General features: G+C 35.4%; 3 protein-coding genes across 5 annotated transcripts; all 3 read left to right on the forward strand.

The window, feature by feature from the left end:
• Positions 1–1,547: 1,547 nt before the first annotated feature.
• Positions 1,548–14,521, forward strand: LOC110892904. The gene is made up of 19 exons (XM_035981268.1): positions 1,548–2,826; positions 2,907–3,050; positions 3,139–3,293; positions 3,407–3,617; positions 3,705–3,942; positions 4,051–4,201; positions 4,284–4,570; positions 8,008–8,774; positions 8,846–9,049; positions 9,131–9,323; positions 9,509–9,839; positions 9,920–10,499; positions 11,417–12,721; positions 12,807–12,950; positions 13,030–13,184; positions 13,296–13,506; positions 13,594–13,831; positions 13,932–14,082; positions 14,145–14,521. The coding sequence occupies exons 1-19, from the start codon at positions 1,548–1,550 to the stop codon at positions 14,430–14,432; spliced, it is 7,032 nt and encodes a 2,343-aa protein (XP_035837161.1). The 3' UTR covers positions 14,433–14,521.
• Positions 7,172–10,670, forward strand: LOC110894997 (uncharacterized protein At2g29880-like). Of its 3 annotated transcripts, none has more exons than XM_035980547.1 (4): positions 7,172–7,309; positions 7,444–7,490; positions 9,468–9,839; positions 9,920–10,670. In XM_035980547.1, exons 3-4 carry the CDS (start codon positions 9,477–9,479, stop codon positions 10,511–10,513), a joined length of 957 nt encoding a protein of 318 aa, XP_035836440.1. In that variant the 5' UTR covers positions 7,172–7,309; positions 7,444–7,490; positions 9,468–9,476; the 3' UTR covers positions 10,514–10,670. The 3 variants fall into 3 exon arrangements, with proteins under 3 accessions (XP_035836440.1, XP_035836441.1, XP_021997949.1); XM_035980548.1 differs by having other exon boundaries at positions 7,183–7,490; positions 9,920–10,163; positions 10,347–10,670; XM_022142257.2 differs by having other exon boundaries at positions 7,183–7,490.
• LOC118484704 lies at positions 7,485–9,379 on the forward strand. The gene is made up of 2 exons (XM_035980546.1): positions 7,485–8,774; positions 8,846–9,379. Exons 1-2 carry the CDS (start codon positions 7,946–7,948, stop codon positions 9,325–9,327), a joined length of 1,311 nt encoding a protein of 436 aa, XP_035836439.1. The 5' UTR covers positions 7,485–7,945; the 3' UTR covers positions 9,328–9,379.
• Positions 14,522–20,934: the final 6,413 nt, after the last annotated feature.

Raw genomic sequence — 20,934 nt, forward strand, 5'->3', positions numbered from 1 at the left:
TAATTTGTGTTCGTTAACTTAAAACAAAAATACAAATGTTTTTTTTTATTTTTTTTTCCGGCATTCTAGTGAAATTTTGTAGACAACAAAGTTGTATTCAAGATAAAGTGGTTTCTGGTTGTCCATCTATATAAAACATATGTCAATATCCTTTTAGGCATATTACGACTTTAGTTTTGGGTTTTCCTCTTTCAACTGTTATAGCGAGTGTCACTATCGTAATGAATCAAATATATAAGACTAATCATCATAGCGTAGCGCGAAAGAATCTCACTATAATTAATATAAATGCAAATACTATAAAAAACCAACATAACTTTTACATATCAAAGTCACTCCACTTTTTAAATTTGAACAAACTTTGAATTTTTTTTTTCTAAACATGCTTAAAAAATAAAAGAAATATAAATGGAACCACCCTACAATAAAAAATAAAGAGTTAAATTCAATTTTGCTCCTTGAGGTTTGACAAAAACATCCATTTTCCTCAAAAAGATTTAAAACATCGATTTACCTCTAAAAGTTTTATCAACTATTACATTTTTATCCATGCCTCTAACAACATCCACCTCCTTTGTTAAGTCTAACCTATATGTCTGTCATGTGATGGGTATCTTGGTCATTTTTCATACTAAAATAAAAAATCCCTACACAAAAACCCAGTAGTTCACGTCAGTTCGCTATCTTCAAAAACTTATTCCATAGCGAGCTGACGTGAACTACTAGGTTTTTGTATAGTTTTTTTTAGTGTTTGTGTAGGGATTTTTTTGTCGTAGTATGGAAAATGACAAAGATACTCATCACATCACAGATACACGGGTTAGACTTAACGAAGGAGATGGATGTTATTAGAAGTTTGGATAAAAATGAAACAACTAATAAAACTTTTGGAGGTAAATCGATATTGTAAATCTTTTGAAGGAAAATGGATGTTTTTGGTTAGACTTGACGAAGGAGATGGATGTTGTTAGAAGTTTGGATAAAAATGAAACAACTAATAGATCTTTTGAAGGTAAATCGATATTTTAAATCTTTTGAAGGAAAATGATTTTTTTTTTTTTTTTGTAAAAACTGATGGAGCAAAATTCAAAAATAAAAATTAAAAAAATTAGTTCCACACCCTTCTTCCGCAACCTCCTCCTCTGACCACCCTGACGACCTTTCTTCTTCATCTAGCTTTCTCTCCGGCAATCAACACAATTAAAGGTAAACATTATGTTTCTGTTACTGTGTATATTCTGCTGAAACTCTAAAAGCGCTTAAATCCCATGTAAACATTGAGTTTATTGTTCAATATCAGAACAGTAACAATCAACGTTGAATTGGTAGATATACAACTTGCTAAAAAACTATTTTCTTTCATTAAATAAACGTTGAATTGGTAGATATACATTATTAAAAAATTATATCTATTTGTCGAATAGTGGCGACAGCCATCTAGCTGACTTGACTCTAGACATTTGACTTTCAAACCTTGTGAATTATCTTAGACAGTAACTAGTAAGATGATTTATATATTGGCACTGCTTTCATACTTTGCATCATCAATGGAGCACCAGTCCATACATGTATTATTAGTCTTTCTTGCTTTGATCATGCTGTCATCAGGTTGTTCTGCAGTAGATACCATATCTGCAAATCAAGAAATCAGAGATGGTAATGCCACCCTTGTTTCCAAAGGCGAAATGTTCGAACTGGGCTTTTTTAGTCCCGGGAAGTCCAAGAACCGGTACCTGGGAATATGGTACAAGAAGATATCATATGGGACTGTTGTATGGGTTGCTAACAGGGAGACACCAATTGCAGATACATCAGGCTTGCTCAAGCTTAGCAGACAGGGAAACCTGGTGATTTGTAGTGGCGGAAACTCGGTGGTTTGGTCATCCAATTCGACGGGTAATAATTCGGTAGTGGTGGCGCAGCTTTTAGAAAGCGGAAATCTTGTTGTGTGGAATAGAAATAAAATGATTTGGCAAAGTTTTGACTATCCAGGGGACACGTTTCTTCCGGGAATGAAATTAGGGAAGGATTTGGTAACAGGGATGCAGTGGTGCATGACCTCTTGGAAGAGCCCGGATGATCCTTCTACAGGCGTGTATAGGAATATACACGACACGAATGGATATCCACAAACGTTAAGGTTTCAGGGTGAAATTTTACAGGGAAGACATGGACCGTGGAATGGTCTCGGCTTTGGCGGTTTTCCTATTGAAGAAGGAAATCAGATTTACTCAACCGATTTTGTCATGAATGAAAAGGAAATCTATTATAAATATGAACTTAAAAGTTCAGTTGTTCAACGGGTGGTTTTAACATGGGATGGTAAGACACTAGTTTTGCAATGGATTGAGCGAATCAAAGACTGGATTCTTTATTCAACCGCTGATGTAGATACTTGTGATCGATTTTCACTCTGTGGGCCTTTTGGAATCTGTAGCATTAACAAACATCCACCTTGTACTTGTATTCAAGGGTTTGAACCAAAAAATCCTGAACAATGGGAGGCGTCTGATTGGGCGAGTGGGTGTATACGCAAAAAGCCACTGCATTGTGGGAACGGGAGTGGTGATGGGGACGAGGATGGTTTTTGGAAAATTGCAAGAGTGAAGGTACCAGACACACGACGTGTGTGGTATAATGTGAGCATGACCCTTGGAGAATGTGAGATGGCCTGCAAAAGGAACTGCTCTTGTGCAGGTTATACAAGTTCAGATATCAGAAATGGAGGAAGTGGATGTTTGCTATGGCTTGATGAGCTTTTGGACACTAGAGAATATGATGTAGATCAAGATATTTACATAAAAATTGCAGCCTCTGAGTTAAAAGGTACATGATTTTCTTCTAAAAATGGACTATCATTGTGTTTTTAGCATATGTGCTAATCTGTTATTCTTCCTTAATAAAAGGTTTTGTGAAATCCCAGTCCGATCTCAACGAAAGGAAAATAATACTTGTAGTAGTGCTTTTAACTTCATCAGCCATGCTACTTCTCTTTGCTGTGGCATATGCATGTAGAAAAATCAAGAAAACGCCTCCCATGGAAAGACAAGGTAACCCACAGGAGCGAGTAATGTTGAAATTTTTGCATGTTTATACGATACGAAATTAAAAATTTCATGTAACAATATGATTTTGTAGGAAAGTTGTATGTGCATGATGAAAAGAATACAAGTCTGCAGATGGAACAGCTTGATGATTTACAGTCTTTTAGCTTATACGAAGTAGCCAGGGCCACAGGTAACTTCAGTGTCTCCAATAAGATTGGAGAAGGTGGCTTTGGTCCGGTTTACAAGGTAACTTTGTTTATGTTTCTTAAATACGATGCATTGCTTATCACTATCATGAATCGAAAGCGTAAAATCTTCAGAATTACAAGTTATCATAATTACACTTGTATTTATTTTAGGGTGTGTTGAAGGATGGAAGAGAAATAGCTGTGAAGCGGCTCTCAGAAACATCTCAACAAGGGCTTGATGAGTTCAAGAATGAAGTCATCTGTATTGCAAAACTTCAGCATCGGAATCTTGTGAAGCTTCTTGGATATTGCGTTCATCAAAATGAACTGATTTTGATTTATGAATATCTGACTAACAAAAGCTTGGACTGGTTTCTTTTTGGTTTGTCACTCTCAATGGTTTTACATAGCATCTTACTTTCAAATTTTATATAATAACACGTAACATATAGTAGTCACCTATTGGCAGATGAAACCAGAAGCTTGATGCTGAACTGGCCTCAACGATTCAACATAATACATGGGATAGCTCGAGGTATTCTCTATCTACATCAAGATTCCCGCCTTCAAATTATCCACAGAGATCTCAAGGCAAGTAATATTTTGCTGGACAGTGATATGAATCCAAAAATATCCGACTTCGGGCTAGCTAGAAACTTTGTAGGACATGATACCACTAATAAGACAAAGAAAGTTGTTGGAACACAGTAAGAACATCCTCTGTAACTTTTTTTTCACACAAAAGAAGAAAGATGAGATTTAACAAAAAACTTTAATACTAATTTATTAATTTAATTTGGCTAACTTGTGTATAGCGGTTACATTTCTCCAGAGTACGCAGTACATGGCCGTTTCTCAATTAAATCTGATGTATTTAGTTTTGGTGTTCTGGTGTTGGAGATAATTTGCGGGAAGAGAAACAGAGAATTCTCTCATGGAGGGCACACTGATAACCTTCTTGGGCATGTAAGTTGTAATACTCATCAGATATCAATAGGTTTGACCACAAACAAGTGAACTTTTATAATATGTGTTTGGTTGGATGTAGGCATGGAAACTCTATAAAGAAGGAAGGTCCATTGGACTATTGAGTGCATCTTTACAGGCCTCATGTGTGGTCTCTGAGGTACTAAGATCAATACATGTTGCGCTGTTATGCGTGCAGCATCGTCCAGAAGATAGACCGACTATGTGGTCAGTGGTTCTCATGCTGGTTAGTGAAGGACCACTGTCTGAACCTAAAACGCCTGCTTTTTTCATTGGAGAGAGCTGCAGTGATCACGAATCTCTTCCATCAGTTGATGAACACGCGATAACACTATTGTATGCTCGATAGCAAGCACATGCTTTTATAGTCAATGAAGACCACGGCATGTTTATATCTCACCAGTAAATGCATTAAAATGGCAGAAATGTATATGCAAGGATGATGGCTCGACATTTATTATGCGTATATACCATATGTTTGTTTTCGATGTTCATGATTTACTTTGCTATAATTTTATCAAGCAACACAATCTAGTCTCTTTAGTTCCAAGCAGTGTGTACAAGCAACCACAGTTTCAGTAATGTCACAATTTCAGGCCTTATTCTTTCAAGCTTCATTAAAATGTCTGCCAATTGATTTTTAGAACTTAATTTTTATATTTGAATTATTCCACTTTCATTTTTTTTCCTAGCAAAATGCAGATCAATTTCCAAGTGTTTGGTGTGATCATGAAACACTGGATTAACTGTTATTAACAAAGCAGGTTTATCATCACAAAATAACCTAACTAGTAGCTTAGACACAAGTTTTAAATATCTACAAACATTCAAAGGCGACATTGTTTCACAAGGATACATTGTTTAACAAGTTGTTGAGCACATAACCTTATATTCTACATCAGTAGATCTTGAAAAAGTTGCATGTGTCTTACTTTTCAAATCAAAATTGTTACCTTAATTAAACATAATACCATTACTATTGCTTTCTTCAAATGCCTTATTAACCTCAAATCGATTTAAAGATGTGAATTTGAAGGGATATGAGTTGTATTTATCCCCCCCCCCCTCTTAACGCCCCTGTGTGGTGTTCTTAAATGAAACCGTTGTAGCGGTGGGGGGCGGAGTTACAGCGGTGGGGGTTTGAGGTGCGGTTGGAGTGGGTTTGTCGGAAGACAGAGGGAAGGAGGGGGATAGGGGTGGGGTAGATGAGTTAGTTTTATATTTTAAGAAACTGATGGGGCCTACTTATAAGGATTAATTAGATTTTTTAATGTTTGAAATATTTTTTATTAGTAAGGGCATTTTAGTCATTTCACACTATGAAAATGGAGCAAACCACATAGGCTATCCAGACATTTTTCTTTTAGACTGCAAGGAGTGGGCATGGGTTGGGAGCGTGGGTTAGGAATTCTCGCCCGGAACACCGCCTAGAGGTGGGCTTGGGTTTGGCGTGGGGGAAGTCACTGGCGTGGGGCGGAGAAAATTAACAACGTGGCAGTGTTTTATTGATCCATTCTTTTGACCGTTGTAAATTTAAAAAAAAAATAGCCGTTGGTTATTTGACCGTTGATTTGTGAATATTATGGGGAGGGGAGAAATCAAATAACAAAGGAATTAGTGATGAAGCCAGATCGTTTAACAGATTTCAAATTCAAGACAGGCAGATGCATCACAACCTTCGTGCGGATTTGGTTGAACATATTTGGACGCTTCCGAGATATAACTCTGATGATGATGAAAAATAAAAATATGTGATGTCGTAGTTTTTTTAGGCAAATTGGAAAGAAATAATCCATCTAACTCAATTTGGCTGATAACAATTCCAAGTCAGTTATTGGCCAATAATAATCCGAACTTGTCAATTTTTTTTTAAAATAGTCCGCCGTTAAAATAGCTTAACGGAGTTAAGTTTTTTTTCCGAATTACAAACCGATGTTTTAGGACTTTTGATCAGAACAAGGATAGGAGTCGAATGATGTAAAACTTACCTCGAAATACTGCCCCAACCCACGAAAACGGTGCTTTAATTCGGGTGTTTAAACTTCGAATTAACAAAAATCAAGCCATTTCGAGCACAATTCCGTTAAGCTATTTTAACGGCTGACTATTTTACAAAAAAAAAAAAAAAAAAAAAAATTGACCAGTTCGGATTATTATCGGCAAATAACTGACTTAGGATTATTATCGACCAAATTGAGTTAGGTGAGATTATTTATTTCCAATTCCCCTTTTTATGTTTTTTTTATTTGTTTGATGTAGTTTTTTTTAAATTTAATTTGATGTATTTTTTTTAATTTAATTGTGATTGTCTTTTTTTTAATTAATAAAAATGTTTTTAATATAAATTAATTTCATTTATTAATTTAAAAGAAAACAAAAATAATGTTACATGTGTCAACTCATGGCCTTTTTTTTTTGAACATTCAACTTAAGCAACACTGGGTATTCTGTATGCGATACCCATTGGTTAAAAGGTAGACCCATGGCAGCCAACTTGCACGTACAAAGCCCCTAGCCTACCAAGCCACTAGTTTCAGAGAAAACCCGACTCTTCACCCGCTCAAGCACATAACAATGAAGAACCACTAAAACCCGAAAAAATCAGGAATCAAACTTAAGACTAAATGCCAGAAGTGTTCCCTCATCTCCCATGACCACTGAGCTATAAGCTGTCATCAACTCATGTCCTAAATTCACATTCCTCCACCCCTTATTTTTTGGGGCTTGTGGCACATGGCGACTCACGCCCCATTCTTACAAGTAAGGGGAAACTCATTGAAAATAAAAAAGAGAAACAGAAGTCCACCTGTGGAGTTGACATCAATGACGAACCAGAAACCCTAGGGCTTGAAGGAGATCCATTAGATCATATCATGGCGTATTCACCTCACTCGTCGATTTACGGTTAATCAACACATTAACACTATGTTCCCGAGTTTCATTTAACAAGAGAAGAGAAAGGAATTAAAAGGAAGAGATTAAAAAATGTGTTCCAGAGTTTTTTTTAGGAAGGGAAGTGATGAGAAAAGAAAGGAAACAAGGGGATGATTGATGCAAATATTCATCCTCCCAATTTGGAGTGATTTGGTGAGAAAAGATTATTATAAATCTTAGACATTTTTAAATTTCCTAAACTACCCTCTAATTCATTATAAATAAAATAGCGTACACCATTCTTTAACCTAATACATTGTTTTTTTCTCTGGCGCCAAAATCATCAGTTTGCTCCTCTTCTGCCGCCAATTTTCTCATCCATCTCGATAACCAGGTATGAGTTTTAATATGCAATTATGGATTTATAATTCTGTTTGCATAGGCTACTCTAGTGTTAAAGAATGTTATTGGCCATTTTGACGGCTACTCTAGTATTAATAATGTTATGGGCCATTACAATGAGAATGGCTACTCTATTGTTAAAGAATGTTATTGGCCATTTTGACGGCTACTCTGTGATCAATTATTATTATTGTTTTAGAGTTTCTATTATGAATTTTATAATAGTTTTGATGATAAGAGTTTATTAATTGAGTAAATTATTGTTTAAACTTTGAAGAACAGTGTATTGTGTTATTTTGAGATTATAACTAAACGAAGTGTAATATTTTTTTACATAAAGTAGCATACTGATATGAATTAACATGTTCATTTAATCTATTATCTTTTATGAATTAACATTATCTTTTATAAACCCACTATGTCTTTTTTATTTGTGTTAATATCATTATGTGGATCTGGTTTGTCTTTTCCATTGTGCTAAAGAGATGTTTTTTTTCTTTCTTTTTAAGCGAATTTTGGCCCTTTGCTATGGATAATCAGATACTCAATACAATTCATGTTGTGCGAGCTAAACAATTGCAAGCAATTAAAATATTTTGCTTATTGGTGGTTTTTATTATACGACATAGAATGTTTACCAAAAAACATGTTAATTTACCTACTAGAGATGAAATTTTACAAAGACGATGTGTACGAGAAGAGATGTTACATGATCTTTCAAAAAGTGGTAAATGTCGTGAACTTATCCGTATGAGTGAGAAAGCTTTTATGACATTGTGCAATATCCTAAAGCGTGATGGTGGTCTTCGACCTACTCAACGTATGTCCGTTGAAGAGCAAGTTGCAAGATTTTTGCATATTGTAGGTAATGACTTGAGAAACCGGCTTGCCTCTTGGATGTACCGTCGTTCTGGATCAACAACCAGTCGATGCCTCCATAGAGTTTTGCAAGCGATTATATCGTTAGAAAGTCGTTATATTCAACAACCGAAAGGTGATATTGTCCCGAAAGAAATTCAAGAAAAAAAACGATTTTATCCGTTTTTCAAGGACTGCATAGGGGCAATTGATGGAACACATGTTCGTGTCAAGGTACCTAACAAAGATGCCCCTAGATATCGTGGTCGCAAAGGATACCCGACAATAAATGTATTGGCTGCTTGTACATTTGATTTAAAGTTTACATATATTTTAACTGGTTGGGAGGGTACCGCGTCGGATTCAAGAATAATAAAGAATGCACTTACTAGAGATGATAAACTAGTCATTCCGACCGGTAATACCTTAATCCGAATTTACTTAGTTGTGTAATTTTTTATAATAGTACTAATTCCAACTTATTTATAGGTAGATTTTGTTTAGTAGATGCGGGCTTACCTCATACGATTACACTAATGACACCATATAGAGGTGTTAGGTATCATTTGAAAGAGTACTCCGCTCATGCCCCTAAGAATTCAAAGGAATTGTTTAACCTTCGTCATGCTTCATTGCGTAACGCAATAGAAAGAGCATTTGGTGTCCTAAAAAAGAGGTTTCCTATCATTAGAAGTACGACAGAACCATTTTACTCTTGTGAAACACAATCACGCATCTTTTTGGCATGTTGTATTTTACACAACTTTTTACTAGAGGAAGATCGTGACAAAGATCTCGAAGATGAGGTCTTACATGAGGTGTTAAATGGATCAGAAGAAGAAGAACGTCATAGTACAGGAGACATACGTGAGGGTAATACCAGAGCAGACCAACTAAGGAATTCAATTGCTAATGAAATGTGGACTAACTATTTGGCTTATCCGAATGATGAAATAGATATGTCAAAGTAGTTCTAGAATAGTACATTTTAATTTTTCTATTTGACATTGTATTGATGATTGGTATTTGAAATTATTATCATTATTACATTTACCATTTGTAAATTTTCAATTATTTTAACTTTGTATTATTTATTTATGTTACCATGAAGAAAATCATCATGATCAAACTTGAAGTCAGTGGAAATACCAGTAAGAAGGAACAATTGAAGTGGACAGAGATTATGGACAATGCCTTCATTCAAGCAATGATAACGCAACAAGATAAAGGTAATAGGATCAATGGGACATTTACTACACAGGCATACGCTAATATGATTGAAGAGTTGACTACAAAACTTCCAAGAGATATTATTAAAATGGAGATTACTAAAAACCATTTGAGGAATCGTTTAAAAACACTAAAAATACGTTTTTCTCAATGGTACGATATGTTTCGAGGAACTTCATTGAGTGGGTTCTCATGGAATCCTGATACTCAACTAATTGAAGCAGAGGATGAAGTATGGAATAAGTTGATAGAGGTAAGTGTTTTAGTTTTAAAATTCCTTAAAATATTTATGTTATCATTTATAATACTAATTATCTTTTTTTTGCTTAACAGTCAAAACCCGAGGCTGCATCATTGAAGACAAAAAAAGTGTCAAACTACAACGAACTATTAGCGCTATTTGCAAGGGATAGGGCGTCGGGTATACATGCTGAAACTGCTAAGGAAATGAATGCTCGATTGAACAATAACGACACCATTAATATAGAAACGATTACAGATGTGGATGACTTACTAGCGACCAATGAAATAACTTTGGAGAACGAGTACAATATTGAAGATGATATTCAAGTATTAGGTACTACGCCTCCTCCCCCTGAACAATCTTCTAATGCAAAAAAGTATAAAACTAAAAAAAGAAAACTAGAGCAAGAAGATGAAACATTTAACTCAAAGCTTATAAATTGCTTTGAGAATGTTGCTAATGCTATTGTAGATGGCAATAAAATATTAGATAGAGTTCATCATCGTGAGTATACAGGTGAGGAAATTTATAAGGAATTGGCGCCGATGGGTTTGGAGTCCCATGAAATACCGAAGGCTTTAAATTATTTAGCGACCAATCAGGCAAAAGCAAGGACATTATTTAGTTGTCCTCCTGAAATACGAATGGATGTACTTAAAGATATGATGGGTGCGGATAAATAAACGAGTCCAAAAGATGATTAAAGGATTACTCGTTTTTTTGTTTAGTGATTTCGGACAATTAAGACATTTTAATTTCTTTTATTGGGTACTTTATTTTTTGGTTATGTATGTCGAAGACAATTTCTAGTTGAAGGATTCATGTTATTCATTGGTTGAAGGTTTATGTGTATGTATATGTTTTAAATTACATCTTTCATCCTACCATGCCGTTGAGGACAACAGCAGGTATCTACATATAGGAGATCTGCCTCTACAATTTTATTGGCAAAAGCATTATTTAAAATGATATTTCATACCACTTTCAAAGCACTAAGCTGAACCAATATTTTTATAATGTTCATAAATAATACATAAATACATTATATACATAAATAATGATTTGTTTTAATATTTGATGTGTTTTCTTTATATTTGAATGAATGATCAAGTTTTTATTAAGTTTTACCTTTTTGATTTACTGAAATAATGTTATGACTGGTACTTATAATTCAAAGTGTGTTTACATGAGATTAAGATGTTTTATGTTAAAAGGGTATAATAGTAAAATTGTAACTTTCTTTTCTTTTCCTCCCAACTCGGGAACACATAAAATGTTTAATTTCCTTTCATTTCCTTTTCATTTCATTAAACTCGGGAACACGAATATAATCACATCTTTTCCTTTCCATTCCCTTAAAATTCCCTTCCCTTAATACATCTTAACACGTTTAAATCCGACCTAATTCATTGACTTCTAATCTCCGGCGACTATTCAGAAGGTTCCTTTTTTTAATAAATAAATAAAACTTAAATTGGTAATAAATATTTGTTGAAAAATGGTCACGTACGTAAAGAAGACCACCATAGTTTACTTGACTTTATATGTTTCTTTTAAACCAATTGAATAGTAAAATGATTAAAATAAATTGATTTCATGCTTTGGATCACCAATGGAGGCCCAGTCCCTAAATATATTATTATTATTATTCTTAGTTTGTATGGTTTTGTTGTCATCAGATTGTTCTGCACTAGATACCATATCTGCAAATGAAAAAATCAGAGATGGTAAAGCCACCCTTGTTTCTGAAGGCGAAATGTTCGAATTGGGCTTTTTTAGTCCCGGCAAGTCCAAGAACCGGTACCTCGGAATATGGTACAAGAAGATATCATATCGTACAGTTGTATGGGTTGCTAACAGGGAGACACCAATTGCAGATACATCAGGCATGCTCGAGCTTACCAGACTGGGAAACCTGGTGATTCGTAGTGGCGGAAACTCGTTGGTTTGGTCATCCAATTCGACGGGTAATAATTCAGTAGTGGTGGCGCAGCTTTTAGAAAGCGGAAATCTTGTCGTGTGGAATAGAAATAAAATGATTTGGCAAAGTTTTGACTATCCAGGGGACACATTTCTACCTGGAATGAAATTCGGGAAGGACTTGGTAACAGGGTTAGAGAGATTCATGACATCTTGGAAGAGTCCTGATGATCCTTCTGTAGGTGTGTATAGTAATATAGTCGACACGAATGGATATCCACAAACATTGGGGAGGCAGAGTCAAGTTTTACAAGCAAGACTTGGACCGTGGAATGGCCTCGGGTTTAGTGGCTTTCCTATTGAAAAAGAGAATAAGATTTACTCCACCGAGTTTGTGATGAATGAGAAAGAAATCTATCATACATATGTACTGAAAAGTTCGGTTGTTCAAAGGGTAGTTTTGACATGGGATGGAAAGACACTGTTTTTGCAATGGATTGAGCGAATCAAAGACTGGATTGTGTACGCAGACGTTGCAGTAGATAGTTGTGATCGATTTTCACTCTGCGGTCCTTATGGAATCTGTAGTATTAACATGCATCCACCTTGTACATGTATGCAAGGGTTTGAACCAAGAAATCCAGAAGAATGGGAGACGTCAGATTGGGTAAGTGGGTGTATACGCAAAAAGCCTCTGCAGTGTGGTAATAGGAGTGGTGATGGGGATGGTTTTTGGAAAATTGCAAGAGTAAAGGTACCAGACACACGACGGGCATGGTATAATGTGAGCATGACCCTCGGAGAATGTGAGATAGCTTGCAAAAGGAACTGCTCTTGTACGGCTTATACAAGTTTGGATATCAGAAATGGAGGAAGTGGATGTTTGCTATGGCTTGATGAGCTTTTGGACACAAGAGAATATGACGTGGATCAAGATATTTACATAAGAATGTCAGCCTCTGAATTAGAAGGTACATACTTTTTTTTTATATAAAAAATAGACTCTCATTGTGTTTTTAGCTTATGTGCTAAATGATTATTATTTCTTATTGAAAGGTCTTGTGAACTCCCAGTCCGATCTCAACGAATGGAAAAGAAATTTTATACTGGTGCTTTTAACTACATCAGCTCTGCTACTTCTCTTTGTAGTGGCATATGCCTGTAGAAGGATAAAGAAAACGCCTCACTTGAAAGGTCAAGGTAACACCAAGTAGCAAGTAATGTTAGCACATTTGCATGTTTATAGGATACGGAATTTAAGAAGTAAAATCTTTTTTAGGAAAGTGGAATGTGCATGATGAAAAGAATACAAGTCTGCAGATGGAACAGCTTGATGATATACAATGTTTTAGCTTATATGAAGTAGCCAGGGCCACAGGTAACTTCAGCGTCTCCAATAAGATTGGACAAGGTGGCTTTGGTCCGGTTTACAAGGTAACTTCTTTATGCTTCTTAAACAAAATGCATTGCTTATTCCTATCATGAATCAAAAGTGTAAACTTTTCAGAATTACTAGTTATAATAATCATAATTGTATTCTTTTAGGGTGTGTTGAAGGATGGAAGACAAATAGCTGTCAAGCGACTCTCAGAAAGTTCCCAACAAGGGGTTGATGAGTTCAAGAATGAGGTCATCTGTATTGCAAAACTTCAGCATCGGAATCTTGTGAAGCTTCTTGGATATTGCATTCATCAAAATGAACTGATTTTGATATACGAGTACATGACTAACAAAAGCTTGGACTGGTTTCTATTTGGTTTGTCACTCTCAATGGTTTTACACAGTATCTTACTTTTAAATTTTATATAATAACACGTAACATATAGTAGTCACCTATCGGCAGATGAAACCAGAAGCTTGATGCTTAACTGGCCTCAACGTTTCAATATAATAGAGGGGATAGCTCGAGGTATTCTCTATCTACATCAAGATTCCCGCCTTCAGATTATCCACAGAGATCTCAAGGCAGCTAATATTTTGCTGGACGGTGACATGAATCCAAAAATATCTGACTTCGGCCTAGCTAGAAAGTTTGTGGGGCGAGATACCACCAATAAGACAAAGAAAGTGGTCGGAACATAGTGAGATTATGCTCCTTAGTGTGAATACATTTTTTTTCCCCAGAAAAGAACAAAGATGAGATACTAATCTGTAAATTTATTTTGCTTGACATCTCCGTAGTGGTTACATTTCTCCAGAGTATGCAGTGCATGGTCGTTTCTCAGTTAAATCTGATGTATTTAGTTTTGGTGTTCTGGTGTTGGAGATAATTTGCGGGAAGAGAAACAGAGAATTCTCTCATGGGGGCCATAGTGATAACCTTCTTGGACATGTAAGTTAAGTAATTATAGACTAGGAACTAGTGTTTTTTTTAATGTGTTTGGTTGGATGTAGGCATGGAGACTGTATAAAGAAGGAAGGTCCACCGGACTATTGAGTGCATCTTTACAGGCCTCATGTGTGGTCTCTGAAGTACTAAGATCTATACATGTAGCGCTGTTATGCGTGCAGCATCATCCAGAAGATAGACCAACTATGTGGTCTGTGGTTCTCATGCTGGTTAGTGAGGGACCACTGCCTGAACCTAAAACACCTGCTTTTTTCACTGAAGAGAGTTGCGGTGATCATGAATCTCTTCCATCTGTTGATGAACACACGATAACACTATTGTGTGCTCGATAACATGCACATGGTTATATAGTGTATTATGGCTTATAGTTTGAGAGACTAGTTTCCAGCTTTTGATATTATAATTTATTAGACTTTATACTTTTTGCTAACTTGTTTATAAGTAGAAAAAATGCCCCTGAAATTAATTTAAAGCTTATATATGTTGTTTATCATTTGGTAAGGGTATTTTGGGCACACGGATGAAATCCCATTTGCTAAAAAATGGGTGGGGCCATGGAGAATTAGGTTTTTTAATTTATTTTTTTAAAGTTAAGATGATTTTGATATTATTTCTTTTTATAATTTAACAAAAAAAGTTTAACTGTATCCAAGGATAAAACATTTATAATTTAACAAAAAAGTTTAACTAGTGTTCATTTCAAGGATATATCAAGTTACTTTGAACAAACTATTGGACTAAATGTGTTAATACAATTTTTTTTAATATTAAATGGGCCCCACACAATTAAACACAATTCTCATCCATTTGGTTTGACCAAAATAACAATTTATAGTTTTAAATTCTTTTATTGTTTGAGAGACCAGTTTTCAAGCTTCTAGTTTTTGACAATATAATTCATTAGACTTTATATTTTTTGCTAAATTTTTTATAAGTTGAAAAAATGCCCCTAAAATTAATTTAAAGATTATATATATTTAAAGCTTATATATATTGTTTATCATTTGGTAAGGGTATTTTGGGCACACGGTTGAAATTAGGGATGAGCAAAATGGACCAGGTACCGGTACCGGTACCGAATTTACCGAACCGGGTACCTTTTCGGTACCGATTTGGTACCGAATTTTGATATTTTCGGTACCGGTATTTGCCGATTTTTACCCTCAAATACCAGTACCGTACCGGTACCGGTACCGAACCGTACCATACCGGGTATATTCGGTACCAGTACCGGTACCCACTTTTGAGGATTTTCGGTAACGGTACTTTCGGTTCCGGTACTGGTTCGGTACCGGTCAGTACTGAGTTCATCCCTAGTTGAAATCTTGCTAAAAAATGGGTGGGGCCATGGAGAATTAGGTTTTTTAATTTTTTTTTAATGTTAAAGATGAATTTTGATATTATTTCTTTTTATAATTTGACAAAAAAGTTTAACCGGTGTCCAAGGATAAAACATTTATAATTTCATAAAAGAGTTTAACTGATGCTCATTTTAAGGATGAACAAATTGTTGGACTAAATGTGTTGATACAATTTTTTTAATATTAAGTGGGTCCCACACAATTAAGCACGATAATCATCCATTTGGTTTTGAGCAAAATAACAATTTATAAATTTAAATTCTTTTATTGTTTGAGAGACCAGATTCCAGTTTTTGACAATATAATTCGTTAGACTTGATACTTTTTGCTAACTCTTTTTAAGTAGAAAAAATGCCCCTGATCTTATTTCTTTTTATAATTTGACAAAAAAGTTTAACCGGTGTCCAAGGATAAAACATTTATAATTTAATAAAAAAAAAGTTTAACCAGTGTCTATTTCAAGGATAAAACAAGTTATTTTAAAAAGTAAAGAAAATAACAATTATTATAATATTAAAATGGTACTGGGTAGCAGTACCAAATTTCTCGAACTAAAAGACTATCAAACTCAATCCGGTACCAACTTTTGGCGTTTTATAACAAACTGTTGGACTAAATGTGGTAATACATTTTTTTTAATATTAAGTGGGTCCCAAATAGTTAAACACGATTCTCATCAATTTGGTTCGACCAAAATAACAATTTTAAATTTTAAATTCTTTTATTATTTGAGAGACTAGTTTCAAATTTTTGACATTATAATTTGTTTTTTATAAATAGAAAAAATGCCCCTAAAATTAATCTAAAGCTTATATATATTTAAAGCTTATATACATTGTTTATCATTTGGTAAGAGTATTTTAGGCATAGGATGAAATCCCATTTGCTAGAAAATGGTTGGGGCCCATGGAAAATTAGGTTTTTTAATTTATTTTTTTTAATGTTAAGATAGATTTTGATATTATTTCTTTTTATAATTTGTCGAAAAAGTTTAACTAGTGTCCATTTCAAGGTTAAAACATTTATAATCTAACAAAAAAGTTTAAGTGGTGTTCATTTCAAGGATAAAATAAGTCACTTTGAACAAACTGTCGGACTAAATGTTGTAATAAAAATTGGGCAACAAAGTGGAAGATCGGGTACTCGGTGTCGGACAAAAAACCCTGGAAAACCACCCTTAGGGGGTGTTTGGGAGTGCTTAGTTTAGTGACTTATTAGTTTATTGACTTTTTGAAAAGTTAAAAAGTGGTTGTATGAAACTATTTTGTGAGGGGAAAGGTAAATAAGTCACTCCATTGTGACTTATTAACTTTTCCAAAGAGTTATAAGTTGTTTTGAAAAGCTAAGTTAAACATGGCCTTAGTGTTTCGGGAACAAGCAAAAACACCCTTGATGAGGACCTATAAACAATAATATATAGTATGTAAATAATTAAGAGAAGGAATGACCTCTCTCCTCTAATCTTTAATTTTCTATGAAAATTTGAAGAGAGAACCGATTTTGACTCCTGCTTCATCCAAAAGTTTAATAAGCAAGAGGGCAAGCCCCATAGTTGTCCCCAGCCGTGGACATCACAAGGGATTGTGATTGGAGAGGTATCTTGAAAGGATTTTAGACAACCCTGAACACGCCCCGAATCCGAAAATCGTGTCATAGACGTGAACCCGAACACAACCCGAATATTCGGGGGTTTACCCGAACACGACACGTTTAACCAAAAAAATATTTTTTTTAATATTTTTTCCGCAAATTAATATATTAAAACTAAAATTTACTACAAAAAAACACAGATCCGTATTATACAATTACATTTAAATTATAAAAACATACGTCAAATTTTCTTTTTAAGTTATACTTATGGCATAAAATAGAAACCCAATTTAATTAATAACATAAAACATATTGTATAAAATATAATATAATATAAATGGGTTAGACGGATCGACCCATCAATCCGACCATGTTGACCCAAACCCTACCTGTTTAGCTAAACAGGTTCATGGATTCAGCCTGAAATTAACACGAACCCATTTCCAACTTATAAATTAGCAACATTTAGTTGCTTTATGTAGTTGTAACTTGTGGATGGGGAGTTTTTCAAAAATTTTTTGCATTTTTCATTTTTAACACCTTAGAGTTTTTTAGTTTTAACCCTAAGCTTTTTAACTTTTCAATTTAACCTCAACACTTTTTAATTTTCAACTTTAGTCTCTCATACTTTTCATTTTTTGCAAGTTTTTCAGTTCACGCTTCGTTCTAAATTTTGCGAGTCAACACGCAGCAACGTGCGTGTGGGGTTCAACGCTTTTTTGTCTACTTCTTCACATTTGACAGGCCAGTTGCAACGCAATTCTTTTTCTCCGTTTGATAAGTTTGTCGCAACTCGCAGATCTTAGATCAACTTAGTTATTCTTTTCTACGTTTTACGTTTCTGTCTAATTTCATATGGTTAACGCATCACATAAAGTTCGGACTAATCCATTTGATGTTTGCGATGTACCGCGTCGCAACGCGCGCGGGTGTTATTGCTAGTTTAGAGTAAATATTAACCCATAAATTTCGTATTATATTTGTGCCGTATTTATAAGTCATGACAGATTTTTTTTACCCGAAACAAGATCCATCTAGAGTTCCCAATTGAACCAAGATCATTACAATTATCTGAGCACGGTTTCTCAGAGGAGACCGAATGTTGGCTCTCGACTTGAAGACCTGCAATTAAAGTCATTTTTTTGGCTATGGCGGCAGTAGTGTTACAACCGGCGGCAATTTGTAGACTCATAGATGAACGATTGTCATTGTGGACTCAAAGAGATTGGGTTCAAAATTTAAACCGAAAGAGGTAATTGAGTTCAATTTTGTGTCGAAGAATTATGAAGTTCATTGCAATATGAAGCAAACAAATTAGAAGATGTACATTTGGCAGATAACCACAGTGTGTCTTGTTGATTAAAAACAGAGAGTTTGACCAAAGCATGTGAATGGAAATCCAGGAAAGCGTAAATGTAAAGTTGTTATTGATTCTAGAATGTATGTTGTGGAAAATATGCCTGGTTTATTATTAATTTTTTTTACAATAATCTACTCTTATAAGCCAAAGGCCCTTTTGGTCACTGGTTTTTTTTATACCGGAATGTTTCAACATTTGAAGTACTTATTATTTTATATGCACTAAAATGGCCAGCTCATGCATCTTTGGAGCAGGGCATCACGAATTACGAGGGAGCTTATGCGCCTGCAGGGTCATTTATGCGTCCGCCAATGTAGAAGTGACACGTGTCTCAGTGACATCATGCATCCCATGCATTCGTGACTCATCCCATGCATCCGTGACTCATCCCATGCGTCCGTGACTCATAAAATTTACTTTTAGGAGCTTTGAGGCATCCCATGCATCCGTTACTCATCCCATGCGTCCGTGACTCATCTCATGCATCTGTGACTCATCCCATGCATCCCATTTTCGTACTTCCTGCTTCATCCATGCACGCATACATTTAAAGAAGAGTAAACTGCTAAAATCATCCCTGAGGTTTGACTCAAATTGCTAGATCAGTCCAAAATCAACTTTTTTTGCTAAAACAGTCCCTGAGCCTAGTTTCTGTTGCTATTTCAGTCCAGTAAATTAACACCGTTAGAACCTCCGTTAATGAATGGGTAAAACTGCTAAATTCGTCCCTGATGTTTGATTCAAGTTGCTAGATCAGTCCAAATCAAGTTTTTTGAATTTGTTAATTATAAACTTATTTAGGTATATAATTTTTCTAGACTTGCATTAATTTTTTGAATTTGTTAATTATAAACTTATGTAGATTATAAACTTATTTAGGTATTTTTCTAGACTTGCATTAATTTTTTGAATTTGTTAATTATAAACTTATGTAGATTATAAACTTATTTAGGTATATAAATCATTAACATCATGAAGAAACACTAGATAAATGGTCGAAACCGAGATATCTAGGGGGTTTGATTCCGCATAAAAGGGTTAGCTCTCTCTCGGTTGATTCAGTTGCTACCGATCTCCTTCTCCGGTGAGTCTGCAAAAAAGAGCACCGTTAGCCTCGTCAAGGGGAGAAGAGGGTTCTCTCCTTGACCCGACTCCGGTGTGAGAATAAGTATTGGTAATGGAGAAGAGAAAGTATTTGAGAGGTAAATGTGATCTGCGTTTATACCTGAATAGTTCTCGTATTTATAACCGGGAGTTTGGGAGGGAAAACCTGTTATTGAAAAGATGACGGAAGATGCTAACGCCGTAGCGGTTATATTTCCTTCCGTTAAATTCTTTAATCCCACGTTAAGTTGCCTCGATCCGATGTGATTGCACACGGATCGTGGTTGGATCTATGGCCGGGGGATTGCCACGTGGAAAGTGATTAAGTGGAGATCATTCTCCAATTGCATGCTTTTGTTGTGATTTCAGGGATGCTTGTGATAATGACACGTGTCCAGACGGTTATAACCGTCTGGGTGGTGCACGATCATATTCTTTCTAGAAGATTACTGCTGTAATCTAGTGTGACACCTTACTGTGTGTACACAGCTGAATAAATCCCAAGTCTGGGTAAAATGATATCCAAGTTTGGATATTTGGGCGGAGGTATTGATCTCAGGGTTTTAATGGAAGAAGGCGCAAGGATTTTATGCTTTCCTTTGAGCGCGCGACTATAATTTGATGATTACTTTCTCCCTTTTGTAAGACCAATGCGCGGCCGCGCAAGGTTAAAAGGTTGAAAGGCCAGTTTGTGGTATGGTCTCAAATCCTTTTTATGAGGTTTTTGGGACCTTACCCCTTCAAGTCCCCCCAGTCTAGTGTTGTACTTATGCAAATAAGTGGAGCACTGGACTTATGAGAGGGAAATGTTTTTGGGCGTGAAAGATGCGGAATCTTCTATGGGAAGATTTAATTTTGTTGGAAAAGGAAAAAATGTGACTTTGTAATCATGCTCTGACACGTAATGACGTCGTCCGGCAGTAAGAGTGGGTATTTTTCTCTTTGGTCTTGAGACTTGTAGTGGCGCTTTGTCAGACTTCATTAATGGGGAAATGACCCTGGTTCCTGTAGCGCCGTTTAGATGTGACGTAATTCTGACAGTTAATGATAGGTTTCTCCTTTCTCGAGGTTGAGTTCTCTTTATATATGTATTTTCGAGATACCTTGTCTTCCTAGTTGATTCTTATTAAAAAGGATGAAACGTTCTTACCACACTCGTCTCTTGCTGGATGTTCTTAGGGTATATGAAGCTGCTGAAGGTCTCGTACTTCTTTCTCGTTCACCACCACTCACTATTATTCCGGTAAAGAATCTGGTCAAACCTGCTTCTCCGGCGGTTGTTGATTCTGACTGCAAGGTTCTTCAGCATACTGATGTTACTGCTGGTGCTAATATTGTGTTGGATGTCGATGGGTTGATGGCTCGGTTCCCGATGCTTCAAAAAGGAGAATGCCGGTTAGTGTATCGACGCCGGAAAAT

Source organism: Helianthus annuus, chromosome 12 (assembly GCF_002127325.2).
Source record: "Helianthus annuus cultivar XRQ/B chromosome 12, HanXRQr2.0-SUNRISE, whole genome shotgun sequence".
NCBI lineage: Eukaryota > Viridiplantae > Streptophyta > Magnoliopsida > Asterales > Asteraceae > Helianthus > Helianthus annuus.